Source organism: Arvicola amphibius, chromosome 8 (assembly GCF_903992535.2).
Source record: "Arvicola amphibius chromosome 8, mArvAmp1.2, whole genome shotgun sequence".
Taxonomy (NCBI): domain Eukaryota; kingdom Metazoa; phylum Chordata; class Mammalia; order Rodentia; family Cricetidae; genus Arvicola; species Arvicola amphibius.
This window is the reverse complement of record NC_052054.1, coordinates 86,837,579-86,853,932: the sequence shown is the minus strand read 5'-3', so window position 1 is coordinate 86,853,932 and position 16,354 is coordinate 86,837,579. Positions and strand designations below refer to the sequence as shown.

The following is a 16,354-nucleotide window of genomic DNA, read 5'->3' as shown; positions in this document are numbered from 1 at the left end:
GTGGCCCAGCCAGGTGTCCTGGGCTGCCTTCCGCCCTGGGAGACATTCAGTTGGTGTCTGTGAAGAGGAGGTCACAGTGTCTGGCTGCAGCAGACACTGAAACTGGACAGTCATACATGGCTGTAGAAAGTCTATTTAAAAGGGTTTTTTATTATTCAACTGTTATTCAGCAATATACAGTGCAGTTTATAAACAACTATACCCTTGTTTCCAATCTTTATTTAAAAATAAATATTATTGACAGTGAGTTTTAATTATGGTGTTTCATTTTAATCAAAATGTCTCCAAAGAAATAATTTAATAAAGAAAAGCCCCCAAAGAAAAAGTAAATTCAAAAAAAATTCTAAACACAATAATCTCCTAAAAATATTTTACTTTGTCAGAAAGGCTTTGACCCGACTTTTTTTTTTTTTTTTTTACATATTATCCTCAAAGTACCTGCTCAACAGTTCGTGCAAAATGAAGATTCGGAGGGCACGTGAAGGAAAGAAACAGAAACTGGACGTTGCCGTGGAGAGCTCAGCGCCCCATGCAGACTGCACGGCCTTCGCTCCATCCTATTTGGAAACTTGATGCGTTACTTTAAGTCTCCTAAATTTGTGTTACTTCCCCAAAAAATAAGATTTATTTATTTCTGCATGGACTTCTTCATGCTTCCCTTGGTCCTTGTGTCCATGTGGCAAGGTCCTCCCCTGGGTGGCTGCCGAAATTTTATGGCTGTCAGTGTCCCAGCAATGGGTGCAGGAACCTATGCAGCGCTAGCAAGAGCAGAGACAGCAGAGGGTCTGTGCGGTAGGCAGGGCCAGTACCTGCAGGTGAAGAGAAAACACAGTCAACCGGACTCCTGAGAACCTGGAACCCTGAGGCAGACCAGAGTCGAGGGAGGCTTCCCGAGGCTTCTGAAACCACAGTAGCCAGCTGGAGGTTGCCATAGCTGTTTCTGTTTAAAGATGGAGCCAAATGTGGTCAGACACAAGTGTGCTTATCCCGAGGTGGATGTGCTAGACACTGCTTTATTTCACTAAAGACAACCTGCTTCTTGGTCTTCAGCACGGTTCTTCCAAGTGTCCTCGAAATGAAGGCTCACCTCCCTCACCTCCCCCATATCTTCACACAGTCCCAGCTTCCACGCAACCTCTCCAAGGTCCTGTCTAAATGGCACACCTCAGCATCCTCACAGGTCCTGCCACGGGTGGTTTCTGGGTGTTAGCCTTCCTTCCATAACCATGCTGTCAAGCTGCTCCTCGAGATGGGGAGCTCAGTAATCACAGGCTGGTGTGGGTGGATACCTAAGTTCCCTCACATCTGTCCCCACACTGTCTGTATCATACCCACCTTTTTCTCCAGTGTCTGGGTGTCTGGTCTGCCTCTGGGCCCTAACCCCTAACTACCATGTCTTCATCCGGCCTCTTCTGGGCCACTGCTTGTCTCCGCCCTATTCTCAAAGTGTCCAGATGTTACAAAGACCTCCCTGTGTAGCCAGGAAAAGCACACCAAAGAGCCCTGGGCTCCTGAGCTGCAAAATGGCCTACTTCTCCTGGGATTCCTTGCTCTTCTGCCTTGGTACTGGGGAACACGACTGCTGAGTGGGATGCTGGGGGACAGCACTGGTGACTGCTCTCCTATACATTTCGCCTGAACCTCCAGCAGGCTGGGCTGCAACCCTATACCCAGGAGGATCCTTGGGAGACTCTTCATTGGTCAACACCAGATTTGCAGAAAATGTGGAGACTTTGCAAACTGTCTGCCCTAGCTGCTGCTAGGGCAACTGGATCCTTCGTCTCTACTAGGTCAGATGAGGGCTTTTCCAACAAGGTTGGGACTGACTGTAGTACTATCAACCCCTTCTCATTTTACATACCGATCCCAGTTCCCACTCCATCCCCTTCTCCAGTTCCCTCCACCTCCCACCCACTGCATCCCCCCATCCACTCCTCAGAGAGCATAAGGCTTCCCAAGGGGAGTCAACAACATCTAGCAAGTCGCTTTGAGGTGGGACCAAGGCCCTGCCCACTATATCTAGGCTGAACAAGGTATCTTTCCAAAGAGAATGGGTTCCAAAAGGCCAGTTCAAGCACTATAGTTAAATCCTGGTCCCACTGCCAGTGGCATCACAGACTGCCCCAGTCACACAACTGTCCCCACATTCGGAGGGTCCAGTTCAGTCCTATGCATGTTCCCCTGCTGTTAGTCCTGAGTCAGTGAGTTCCCACTAGCTCAGATCAGCTGTTTCAGTGGGTATCCCCATCGTGGCCTTGACCCCTTTGCTCATATCATCGCTCCTCCCTCTCTTGGAATGGACTCTGGGAACTTGGCCCAGTTCTAGCTATGGATCTCTGCATCTGCTTCCATCAGTGTCTGGATGAAGTTTCTATGATGACTGGCTTTCCCTGTAATCAGATTAACTACTATCAATCTTCATGGGTAGAAGTACTGTCAATCCTTTTCTTTCCTTGTAATTTTGATATTAGTCTTTATTTAGAATTTAATGTATGATAATCACATTTATATCATTTCCACCCTTCTCTTCTCCCCTCCTACTCTCTTAGTGTAGGCACTCACGTACTCTTCCCAAATTCATGACTTCTTTCATTATTACTCCGTGTGTGTGTGAGGGGGGGGAGAGGGAGAGAGATGGAGAGGGAGGGAGAGAGAGAGAGAGAGAGAGAGAGAGAGAGAGAGAGAGAGAGAGAGAGAGAGGGAGGGAGAGATAGAGAGGGAGAGAGGGAGAGAAATAGATGGAGAGGGAGAGAGAGAGAGGGAGGGGGGGGGAGAGAGATGGAGAGAGAGGGAGAGAGAGAGGGAGAGAGAGATGGAGAGGGGGAGAGAGAGGGAGAGAGAGAGATGGAGAGGGGGAGAGAGAGAGGGAGAGAAAGGGAGAGGGAGAGAGATGGAGAGGGAGAGAGAGAGGGAGAGAGATAGATAGATAGAGAGAGAGAGAGTGAGTTAGTTTTAAATCTAGAAAGACATAATACTTATCTTTCTGAGTCTGGCTTATTTTGCAATAGCTGCCAATTCCATCCACTTTCCTGATCTGAATAAAATTCTAATGTGTATATATAACCCCATTTTCTTTATACAGTCTGAGAACTTAAGCTAGCTCTGTATCTTGGTAATCGTGGCTAGTGCAGCAGTAAACACGGATGCCTGAGTGTGGTACACTGGCCTCCAGGTGCATACTTAGGCATGATGTAACTGGATCTAGCCATTATTCTTTTTGTCCAAAGCGTTTTCCCTACTCCATAATTCAGCTTGCTGTGCCTGCCACTGTGTATGTGATAGAACTCATGCTCCATGCCTACTCCTCTCCTTTATGAAAAAGGAGCTGAACAGATGATCCATTCAGAATCTCCATGACTGCAGCTGTCCACGTGTGGACTGGTGCTGGCTCACACTCTGGAGTGAGAAGAAGGCAGACTCTCCTGTGTCCAGTCTTTCCAGAGATGCTACTTCTCTGCACAGTCCTGACCCCAGTTAAGAAGTCCATCCACGACCCCATCCAGACAGACTAGCTTTCAGATCTTAATTTCCCAGTCTTTCCTCCTGCCCTCCCACAATCTGGCCACTCTGCTTCTGGCCATCACCAGCAGAGAGAATCGCAGTGCATTGATTGCTACAAAGACTCCAATCCTCTTTTGTGCCTCCTCATTGCCACAGATTGCTAGGAAGATGGATGCAGTGATAGGTGAGTTGATGGATGGCTAGAGGTCCGGGTAGAATTCACAGGAGCTCTTGGGCACATGGGAAAAAACAGTCTGAAAATAGGGACAAGGGATGGTGGCGTTTCTTGAGCTCGTATAGCTTGGAGACTAGACATCCAATGCCTAGGCTTTGATGGTTACACTATTGCAAACCCTAGCACTAAGGCAGGCTCAGGCGACAGAAACAGGAATGAGAGGTATCTGAAAGCAGTTGTGTACAGAAGTTCAGACCATCAAGATATGCAGCAGCCAGAGAAGTGGTCAATGGACATGTAAGCCAGTCTAAGGATGGCTGGCCAGGTGGTACTGAAAGCACTGGAGAGGTAAAGCAAGACTTAACCTTGCCTTCAAGTACCCCCTTGACTTACCCACTTGCTTAATGTTAAAAGGTTTCAGTCTGAGGACATAGCTCAGTGGTCCTTAGTGTGCACAAAGTCCTGTGTTCTATCCCTACTATGCAAAAAGCAGCTCGATTCTCTGTGCTGGGCCAGAGGTGGAAGCACCAGGGACAGAAGGACCATATGATGCTGTCTAAGGTAGTGAGCACGGAAAGTAGAGATCAACAACTGTGGGGCCTTCAATGTTGGATGTCTGCTTGGTGGCCACAGGGGTTCCTAAACCTAGTCCTGTTGCTAACAGCCCCCTTCACCTCTCAGGGTTTTGTAGCATATGCCATAAAATTAGTATATGTCTTGCCGGTGTCACTAGGCTGGAGTTTAAGCAATTTCACAGCGGCGGGCCATGCGAAGCCTTCCTCCTCTCCACTATGCACATTCTGTGATAGTGCCTCTCTCACATGACCTGTTGTAGACAGTGGACTATCACCAGAGTGAGGCAAAGTTTACAGTGGGCTGTGCACTTTCAGAATGAACCGTCTAAGCCCGAGTCAGCCTTCTGAAGAATGGGGGTCATGAAATGTCCTAGATAAGGTCCCTCTAGACCAATCAATCCCCAAGTGAATTGGCACCAATCACTTAGCTGAGCCCAGCAGAGACCAAGCAAGAAACTTCCCCGGTGAGCGGAGAGAAATCACTGTGTTGAATAAATGACTGTGGTGGTTTGAATGGCACTATTAGGATTGGCTTTGTTGTAGTAGGTGTAGGTCTGTTGGAGGAAGTGTGTCACTGTGGAAGCAGCCTTTGAAGTCTCATATATGGTCAAGATACTGCCCAGTACCTCAGTTCACTTCCTGTTGCCTTTGGATCAAGATGTAGACTTCTCCAGCACCATGTCTGCTTCCACACTGCCACACTTCCAGTCACCATGCTCCCTGCCATGACGACAATGAACTAAACCTCTGAAAATGTAAGCCGCCACCTCAATTAAATGTTTCCCTTTATAAGAGCTGTCATGGTTATGGTGTCTCTTCCCTGCAATAGAAACCTAAGGCAACGACCATAATGTCACACGAAAGTCACTGAGTTTTAAGGTCCTCTGTCACACAGCAAAAAGACATTCCATACAACATACAAGCAAAAGCAGCCCAGATAGTCAATGCCGTGCAAGCAGAGGTTTCAGAAAAGACCAGTGTGAGCCAGGTGTGTTAGACACACTTGCAATCCCAGTACTTAGGAAGCTGAGACAGGAGGATCAGCCTGGGCTACATAGTGAGACCTTCTTTCAAAAACAAAACAAAACAAATAAACAAAAAACAGGATCTAAGACTATATCTCAGAGAGACGGCATTTATCCAAATGTACAAGGCCTTGGATTTGACCCCCAAAACCACATTGATAAACATATACACAGCATCTTAGGGCTGAATGGATGCTCAGCGTGCAGAGGCACTTGCTTGAAAGCCTGGCAACGGGTGTTCAATCCCCAGAGTCCCTATAAAAAGCAGCAGGAGAGCACCAACTCATGAGCAAAACTTTAAAAGGACCATCTTGCCTGAGTAGAGCCGAAGAGCTAATTTTGCAAATGCTTTCCCAAGAGGGAACTTTTCCAATGTGCATGAACTGTCTCCTCATCTACTTCTTTTTATTTATTTATTTATTTATTTATTCATTCATTTATTTATTTATTTTTGGTTTTTCGAGACAGGGTTTCCCTGTAGTTTCTAGAGCCTGTCCTAGAACTAGCTCTTGTAGACCAGGCTGGCCTCGAACTCAGAGATCCGCCTGCCTCTGCCTCCCGAGTGCTGGGATTAAAGGCGTGCGCCACCACCGCCCGGCATCTACTTCTTTTTAAAACATCCTGTTGTGATGTCTAGCACTGGGCCTCCTCTGCATCTGGGGCCTGAGTCCCTACCTCTTTGTCTCCCAGAGGCAGCAGCCAGGACTGCTCACTGCCGTCCAGACAAGTGCAACTCAGCTTGACCCTGTAGAGGGCACAGGTGGACAATGGCTGAGTGGGTGTAGCTGGGATGGGCTCACTCACCTACCTTGGGGCATCTCTTCTGACATTCCTAGAATATGGGGCTGAAGAGACAGGCTGGTGTGCTGAACTGATCAGATGCTAACAGCCTCTTCATCTATTTCCTCCCTTCCGGAGGCGAACCAAGAATAGCGCCAGAGTGCACACCAGTGTGTTAGTCATGATGAAGCTGGAGATTCAGGCAGCCCAGGAGGTGAGGGAAGCCCTGGAAAGAGGAATGGCTGATTCATCTTCACCTCAAACCAGCGCTGCTGCGCGGCTGATCATTCTTAACGAAACTGAAGCCTGTGAGATTGTTAATTGGGTGTCGTGGCACATAATCCTAGCCCTTCGGCAGAAGGATTGCAAGTTTCAGGTCAGCTTGGCTGCATACTGAGACCACGTCTGGGGAAGGGGATGGGAGTGAAAGAAAGGAGGGGAAGGAGGGGGAGTAAGAGGAAGTAGGGAAACAGGACAGTTGGGAGGTATAAATAAATATAATGACTAAGAACTAGAAAAGATACAATGGACATGGGTGTGTGCATGCTTACATGCACACTTATACACATATATACATGTATACACACATCTCAGTCCAAGTAGCTTCTGCCTGGGAAATTTGTCATTTCTATTTATCCAGCAACAAAAGAATTATAAAGCCCTGTCAGAAAAGTGCATGACATTGTTAAACCCATTTAATGTTTTGATAAAGAAATGAAGGAGGCTGTGTCCAGGCTTCCTCTTGTGTAGAGTCCAAGCCTGTGAATGAAGATCCCAAGGTGGTTTACAGTTGAGATCTGAGTTCTCCCCAGCAAGGGCTCACAGAATGAAAGCACTGGTCCCAGGTAGAAGTGTCACTTGGGGAGGTCTTGGAAACTTTAGGCGGACCTGGTTGGAGGGAGCAGGTCACGCGTGATGTGTCTTGTGCATTCTCTTCCCTGTCCACCATGCGTTTGAACAGTCTCAAACCATCTCATGCTCACGCCATGATGCTGTGCCTCACTGTAGGCCCCAAGGAACAGAGTCATAGACAGAAGCCTCGTGAAATGGAGCCAAAACACAAATTCCTCCTTTTACGTTACTTGCATTGGCTATTTTGCCACAGTGACACAAGTCTGACTGACACAGAGATCCCCGTGAGGGTGGCATTGATGCCGACACATGGGCCTGGGGTATCTGGTCTGTGTGGAGAGCTAAGGAACCTCTGACCCAACCCCTATTTCCTAATTCTTCGGGCTGAGAGCTGCGGGAAGGCTGGCTCAGCAGTTTGCACAACACACACACACACACACACACACACACACACCACTCAGCCAGAGACTTTTCAGGGTTGCTCGCAGACTGCAGTTTTTTTTTTTTTTCAGGCATGAGACGTGTAACTACGGTTATGATATTTAGGGGTCAGTAAGCTGGTTCTGGTTCTGGCAGCCTGAGTGGGTTGGAGCTCATTGGCAGGTTGGCACTGCAGGCTTTGCCTGTTTGTGCCTTCCTCTGCAGAACTGTGCAGAACGGGGACACACAGAGTGCAGGCAGGTTGTTATTGTCCCGCCTCATGGACAAAGCCATTCCACCCTTGAGATTGGCTGTGATATCAGAGGATTCCTGGAGGGTGTGCCTGCAGCTGGCCCCCTTTCTACCGAGCGCACTATGGTCACTGAAAGCTGCTGTGTACTTTGTGAAGTTCTAACCCTGTCTTTTCAACAAAGACTTCCTGGCTAAATAAAGTTAAGGACCCAAGCCATGTACACAGGATGGTGGGCCTTTGAGTAGCCATACCCAGTTGTACTGCTTTCTTCTTCTGCAGCCTCTGTGAATGAGACAAAAGGGAGCGAGCGTGAACTAGAACCTCCACTCAAGGCTGGATAGAGCCTTCCTTTTTTAAGACAGCCTTTACCCACCGTTCCCCCTCACATGCTCTGAGGACCCTACCATTCCTGCTGCACCTCTGCTTTCTCGGGAAGCAGCAGACACCCCCCACCACCACCAGAGAAGAACAAAAAGGACACAGGCAGCATCTTGGCCAAGGTCAATGTCACACATTATCCCTTCTCTACACATCATCCAGAAGCCTCAGCAGCGCCACAGCAGAGTCTGTCACTTCAGGAAACTGTCCTTCACCCTTCATCGCAATTTCACACCTCCCCCACTTCCTGCTTCTCTCGTTATAAACCCTTTCTTCTGCAGAACCTATCGGCAAGCGACACACAAAGTGGCCACCTAAGGGTGGAGCCTGGGTTGCAGAAGGGTGCAAAAAAAAAGTAAATTCTAATCTGACATACTAAAAATTAGGAGACTCCACGCATAGATTGTGATAGACCCAGGCATTAACACCCTGCCTCTCCTTTGCTGCTGATGCTATGTGTTCTTCTCAGCAGGAGTCTCCAAGTCCTTGCCATCCCGACCCTCCACCCAGACCCAGATGAGCTGCCAGCCACCACCCTGGCCTCTGTGCAGTGGATTCTGGTACAGCCTTTCTCGGTCACACGCATCCCCACACCCTGCTATTTGCCGATTCTCAAGTCCACAGCGTCTGAGCCAGCTCTGGCTTAGAATTGAGGAGGAGTCTGGCTTAGATCCCACTAGGTCTGTGCTCAGCTGTGCAGTGGGCAGGGGCTGGTCCCTTCCCTGACATGGGGCTGGCCCTCCTGGCAAGCTCAGTTCTCATTTCCCCCGTTGGACTCTACCCGGGTCCAACTTGCTGCTGAGTGGGAAGATGGCAACATGCAAGGCTGCCTCCCCTGTTGACATTTTAATTAAAGCCTCTTCATGGATATTTATCTAAAGGGAGCCAGTGAGGAATAATTGTGCACTAAGGGAGTTTGTTTGGGTGGAATTCATTTCTGCCATAAAATTAGCGTGTGCTGGTAAGTGGGGCAAAAACTAGAAGCAACTAACTGATGCATATCTCTTACAGAAAAGGCTGGCATAGGACCTGCAGACATGGACTGCAGTTGAGACGGGGATCTGCGCCTTGCTGATGGCTTCCTACTCATGCATCCTAGCTAGGGCCAGGAGGCTTCTTGCTTCAGCCAGTTCCCCTCGCTCTGCACCATACTCAGTGGGAGGAGCCTAACTGCTCCTGGAGACTGAGTCACTTTGTATTTATTCCTGTGACAAAATGCCTGAATGAACTAACGCACAGGAGGGATTCCCTTTGGCTCATGTTTTCAGATGTGTCAGGCCACGGTCCTGGCTCACTGTTCTGAGGCTGCAGGGAGTTAGAACATCATGGCAGAAGGGTGAGATGGGCAATGCTGCTCACATCCTGGTGGCCAGGAACAGAAAGTGGGGGAAGAGGAGGGCTAGGTGAGATCACCCTTCAAAGCCTCACCAGCAATGGCCGACTTCCTCCAGCCTTGCTCCTCCTCTTCCTAACAAACCATCCAGCTAAGAATTCAGCAATGGGTTAACCCAGCAATGGAGCTGTTGACCTCTCAACAGTACCACTATCTGGAAATTAACTTATGAGCCCTTTTAAGTCATATCCAAGTCTCTCATAGGTGAATGAAGCAGACCCAGTTCAGTCATGGGATGAGACATTGGGGATGAGACAGTCCTCTACTGTAGCTTAATGCTGGCCTCAGTATTTTGAAACATTTTCCTTCCTCCATTGCCACCAATGCCCAAACTGCTTCTTGCATATACTTGGAGATAAAGGTGCAGAGCCTTGGACAGATTCCCCACTGCAGAGGAAAGAGCCACCACCTCGATGCTTCCATGAGAACCTTTCTTAATTGTCTCAATAGTTCCACACTCCCAGCCTTGTATGATGGTCAACTCGCCTTGCCAGCACCTGGGGTAGGCGGTAGAACGACTAACCAATGCCTCTGTTTCCCCTGGCCTGATCCATCCATTATGTCTTAGCTGCACATTGACTCCTCTAGGCAGACTGCCTCAATCACCAAGGTACAGAAAACCAGGCACTAGTATCTCTGCCACCTACGTGGCCTGGAGCTTGTTGGGTAGTCCAGATTAGTATGGTAATCCTCCTGCCTCCGGCTACTGAGTGCTGGAATTACAGACATGCATAGCACCACACTCTCCTTAAAAACAAAACAAAACAAAAACCACAATTCGTTTAGATGCAGAAACTGAGATGCAATGAGAAGTAACTTGCCTGAGGCCCAAGGTTTACAGATAAATTACAGGCCATGCAGTTAGTTTTGAGCTTCAGATTAACAGTGGCCAGCCTACCCCAAATGGCTCATGGGAAATACTTACATCAAGGTACCACTAACTATCTGAATCCCAAGTTTAATGGGAAGTCCCCTGCTTTTATTTGATACAGATAAAGGCCAGACTGAGGTCAGCTGTGCTGACTTGAACTGAGGCAGCCTGGCTTCTGTCACACAGTGGGCTACAGTCATCACTTATGCCTCTCCTAGGACCAAAGAACATGAAGTCATCCCCCCCCCCCCACAGGTTAGGTTGCTTCCAAAGTGGAAGTGGAGAGGATTTTTCTCCTGAATTTAATAGTCACAATATTTTTTTTTGTTTTTATGTTTTTGTCTGTTTGTGCCAATTGTACAGAATAGGTTCATTTGACGTCTTCTGCATTTCTGGGGTTGGAACCCAGGAGCTTGTACAAGTAGATACTCTACCACTGAGCACATTCTCAGCCCCTCACTGGGGATCCTGGGAAGGTGCTCTACCACTGAACCACACTCCAGCCTCTCTCTCACCGGTGGAGTCTATCACTGAGCCATGTATTCCATGTTCACTACGGCATTTCCACATGTGCATATAACACACTTTCTTGGGTGGCCAACTTAGTTGATGGGGCCTTGCCAGTCTATTTATTTTAAAATGGGATCTTGCCCCAAAGGCTCCTTTCATGGAATCACTTAATTATAGTGGTGAGTGATAAGGCCCTTTCTCCATGATAGAGGACTGGAGATCCCACCCTCAGCTTGCTTTGGTTTAATTATCTTGCCATGGAGTGTTAGTAGGCATCTGAAGTAGTCTCAGGACCTAGAAACGCACTCCGCCTTTTGGGAGAATTCTCTCCTGTGACCTTAGGAAGTGGAACTCGTTTTTCCCTTTCATGGCTACGTCCTAGAGTTAGTAACATGCCTACTACTGTGCAGCTGTGGGGTGCTGGTAGAGGGTTACAGCCAGCGGCTTCCTGGCATCTGAAGTTTTCAGGCTTCCTAGCTGCTGGAACCTCTCCTGAGCCCTCTCCAGGATGGGGCTTTCACTTGCCTCCTCCTTCCTTTGGGTGGATCAATTCCAGAGGAAGTAGACTCCGACAAGGAGGCTAGTTATATGCACTCATTTCCCCAAGCCTTCAGGAAGGCCATTTCCATTATCAGGTCTCTGGAGTATACCAACCTTCCCCTGCTGAGCCCAGAGGTCCGCGTAGATGATTCCAAGATAGCGCTGCCTCTCTTGGATACTGCCCCTGTGTTTCCCCTTGCTCAGCTTCTCATCCTATCAACTCTCATCTGGGCACAGCCTCCTTTAGTTCCATCCTCCCGTGTCCCTCACCCACCTGTCTTCCTGCTCCCAGGAGTTCCCTTCAAGCCTCAGCTTAGAGACCTCCCTTATCCCAAGGACTCTAGAGCACAGTCATTTTCCTCCAGGTTGTGTGTGGGCAGCTGCGGGCGTGTTTGCTTTCTGACACCCTTGTCTTATGCCAGAGGGTGAGCTAATGAGAGGGGAAACTGTGACTCATCTGTGTGCCTCCCTGTTTCTGCGTGCTGCCTGTGCTGTGAGATTCACTGTTGGCGGGGTGAATGGTTGGACACTCTCATAAGCCCCAGATGCCCACTGTGCAGCAGTAGCCAGATGCTCCATACACAGCCTCCACCTGGGGCTAAGAACCTGTCCTAGATTCCTAGGGAGCCGGGCTTAGTAACCTGACCTTCCAACCCACTATGACTCAGATGCATCTCCTGCACATTTCCTCCGACTCATTTCAACTTTCTCCCTGAATGTGTTCTATCATGAAACATGCATTTTTCCAAACTGTTCCAAATCCCTTTCATAGAAGGCAGAGCATTGATGTATGTGCAAAATTTGTGGATTTTGTATATTTCCAAATATAAATGTATATATGTACTATATATATATATATATATCACATATATTTTCCATGTAATTTGGGCCATATCAACTATGTTTGGATATATTTAAATTGTAGAATTGTTTTCTCAAACTAATAACTACATGAAACCAAAATACAACCACCAGAAGTCTAGCAAGGGACCAATGTATCTCAGTGGAAAAACACCCATCTAGAATCCACCAGTAAGGGGTTAGGGGTGTAGTTCAGTGGTACAATGCTTGCCCAGAAAGTGCAAGGCTATAATAAATAATCCCCAGCACTACAGCAAGTAAACATGCAAGCGTAAATGCAAATATTAGAAATAGAACCAAATGAGGCTAGCAGCGCTTAGCAGTTTACAAGGAACACGGTTCGGGAACACTTGCTCTAGGTTACCCAAGTCTACTTCTCAACGTGACACGTTGACTTGAGGATTGTGCAGTGCTCACGTGACCATTACGCTGGGAAGTGGAGCTAAAGCGGTGGATAAGTGAATCCGGCCCTCCCTGAAGTCTCCCACTCAGCCCATTTTCATTCAAGTAGTCTGCTGTTCATTTCTCCTGTTCTGTATTCATGGTCCTTGAGCCAGAGTTTCCAAGATTTCCCTTGATGAGGCACATAATGAGTGGGCTCTCAATGGTCGCCCATTGCAGTCTGGTAAATAGCAGAGGTATGGGTCCTGGCCTCTCCATACCGCTCCTTAGAGGCAGGCCTGACAAGCACCTATGTGTATAGTATGTGGTGTTGGTCCCAGGGCAGAGAACAGGGTTAGCCTTGTGATCAGAACTATCCGCTTTTCCAGGTCTATCTTTCCATTTATAAACCCCTGCCCCCTCTTTTGTTGCTGTGGGATAATGCTTTTTGCACACTGTAAAGATTTATCACTCTTATTGGTTTAATAAAATGACTGGCCAGTAGCCAGGAAGGAGGTATATATGGGACAACCAGACTAAGAGAAGTCTGGAAAGAGGAAAGGCAAACAGTCAGTCATCAGCCAGATGTAGAGGAAGCAAGATGAGAATGCCTCACTGAGAAAAGATACCAAGACATGTGGCTAAACATAGACAAGAATTGTGGGTTTATTTAAGCTGTAAAAGCTAGTTAATAATAAGCCTGAACTAACAGGCTTATTATATTGTATTATAATTAATATAAACCCCTGTGTTTCTTTGGGACTGAATGGCTGTGGGACCAGGCAGGACAGAAACTTCTGTATACATTCTGTTTTCGGGATACCTGCACATTGTTTCTCTCTGAGAACTTTCCTTTAGAAATATAATGTAGCCCAATAGTTAATGCATTTTAATTGCCCAAGGATAGTGCTTGGAAAATTCTATAACACATGCTCTTGAAATAAGATTAGTGTCAAGGAACTTCCCAGGATGTGTCATGCATAAAAATATGACTCTAGAATAGAACACATCATGAAATACAGCCTTGCATATTTTCTTGCTATATTAACCTCTAAAGCAAGTACAGTTAGTTACACATTCACACACCTGGAGACTGTGTATCTTTTAATATCTGAGGAGACAAACCTACAATATCTTTTGATGATCATCAACAAATCTGGGGCCAGGCAATCACCATAGGGTACAGCACACCTGTCTCAGAAGGCTGAGAGTCTCAAAAGCTAGAGGCAATCTGGGGACTAGCTGTGATCCAGCTTTGCTTAGCATATTGTCCTATCCTGTGGTTCAGAGGTAGACACAAAACATGGACTAGCATGACATTCTGATTACACCACTGTCTAGGACCTTTCTTTCTATGGCGTCTTTCCTGATGCATATTCTGGAAATTCCTCACCTAGGCATGTTGGCAGCTACAACCCACCCATCCTGCAAGGTTCACCTACTCTGCAACTCACTCATCTTCCCACCCATGTTTGATCTACAGATCCAATTGTCCTTCTCTCCCCTTTCATCCAGTTACACCCCCATTGCCACATCCCCCTTCCCACCTACCGAGCAGCTACTTTTTCCATCCATTTTCAACCCACTCATCCATCCATGTTTAGCCACCCACGTCCCCTTTACCTTCCTCTAAGACCATTACCAATTGTTACAGCTGAGATTTGAACTTCTTTTTGCCCCAAAGGCTCACATGTTGAATGTTTGGCCTCAACTGGCAGATCTATTCATTGAGACATGACTGGATCATAAGGGCTCCAATCTGATCAGTGAATTACTCCATTGATGGAGTCATAATTTGATGGTATTATTGGGATGGGATGGACATCTTTGCAGGTGGGGTCTGGTTGGAGATGGGCTACGGGAGGTTTTTTAGGGGGACTATATACTGTGCAAGCCTTGTTCTTTGTTTCCTTGGTGACATGAAGTGAGCAGCTGTGCTCCAATATATGCTCCCTCAACACTGCTTTACCCCACTTTAGATCTACACATATCTTTTGAAAACATGAGACCCAAACAAAGTTTTCTTTACTTAATTTGTTGTTCTGTGTTGGGTGTTCTGTTAAAGCAAGGAACATTACAAATTCTCCTTCTGTTGACTTACAAATCTCTATTCCACATCTTACTGCCTACTAATTTTTCTTTCTAGTCCTGATACATTTACCCATTCATCCATTCATGTATCCATCCACCCACCTCATCATTCCTTCTCCCCCACTGCATCCTCATATCCATCATTCCATCCACTCATACTTCCTCATGACCATACTATCTCATGTCCACCCATTTACAAACCCTTCCCTAGGTTCACCTACCAGCTACTTGCTTTTCCACCCACCCACCCAGCCACCCACTTCTTATGCGTGCATCCATATACCTGTTCATCTAACTAGCCCCCCACACTGGTGTCTCCTGGCACTGTCTTCCCCCAGCTACACTGCCTATCTCTGTCTGACTCCACACTGTGGCTGGAGCCATCATCTCCAAAGAGTCCCGCCTTGTTCTACCCTGTTTGCTCTGATCCCACAGCCTGCAGAGAAAAAGCAAAAGCTCCTGACGTCTCACATGTTTGTTTTATTTAACCAGTGAGCTCTTTCTGAGTTCTTGTTTTCTTTTTTTTTAAGATTTATTTATTTGTTGTTTGTTTGTTTGTTTGTTTATTATGTATACAAGATTCTGCCTCCATGTATGCCCTCATGCCAGAGGAGGGCGCCAGATCTCATTACAGATGGTTGTGAGCCACCATGTGGTTGCTAGGAATTGAACTCAGCCAGTGCTCTTAACCACTGAGCCGTCTCTCCAGCCCCAGTTCTTGTTTTCTATGTAGAATCAGACTAACCCTTTGTCAGGCCCTTGAATTTCCTGACTATATGCTATACCACAGGGTATATGCTATACCACAGGGCATTTGCACATGTTTTCCCCCCTTCCTAGAGGTCACTACCCTCTCTTTACATGGTCAACTTAAAGTGTCTTTTCATGATGGGAGGTAATCTCAGAAATCATCCCATGGGTTTTGTGTCTCCTTTGTCCCTCAAGTTGTGTTTTTTTTTTTTTTTTGACTTATTTGCAGTAATTACCAGGGCATATCCTGGGATGGGATTCAGTTACACCATACAACACTCTGAGTATGCGCCCTCCACATCTAATCTACAAGACCAAGCTATAAAATAGCCTCTCTTCACCAGCAACAGCTGTATGCGAAGTGGGGCCTTCAGTCCTCCACCCACACTACTTCACCGTAACCCGCAGCGGTGTGCAGATCTCTTATCCCCATTTCAAGTTCTTCTTCTTCACCCAGCTGACCCCAAGCAAGTACTGAGACAGTTGCCAGAGGCTCAGTGCTGCTGGAGGTGGAGTATGGGTATAACACACCTCTAAAAGCTCCATTTGTAACTGATGTAATAAATGACACAAATCCAGAGTGCTAACAAGTTTGGTCATTTTTAAATATGTAAGCTCCAAAATAGAAAACAGAGAAAAGCAGAGTTGTTTTGATTAGAGAAGGATAAGGTGCTGCAATGTTCTGAGTTGTGCCTTCCTGTTCCTTCTCAATCCTCATATAAGGTACCAGAGATATCGATACAGGGATTCCTTAATCTCTAGAATCGATTTCTCCCTCTCTTTCCCACCTTCCATTTCCTTCATCCCATTGTGTAGCCTTCTCTAGCTTTGAATACTAAATCCTCCTGCCTCAGCTTCCCCAGTGATGGGATTATATGCACGTACTCCACTATGCCTTGTAAGGGTTCCTCAATTTAAATATTACCAGTCACAGACAGACATGGTGGCTCACATCAGCACCAAGGAAGATGAGGCCTGCCTATACTCACAATGAGACC

General features: G+C 47.1%; 1 protein-coding gene across 1 annotated transcript in view; it reads right to left on the bottom strand.

Moving 5' to 3' along the window:
• Positions 1-435: 435 nt before the first annotated feature.
• The window catches only part of Vstm2b (V-set and transmembrane domain containing 2B), a 30,560-nt gene continuing 14,641 nt past the window's right edge, over positions 436-16,354 (bottom strand). The window contains exon 5 of the mRNA XM_038340519.1: positions 436-809. Within this exon, the coding sequence (XP_038196447.1) occupies positions 721-809 (89 nt within the window). The 3' untranslated portion in view covers positions 436-720. The remainder of the gene's footprint in view (positions 810-16,354) is intronic.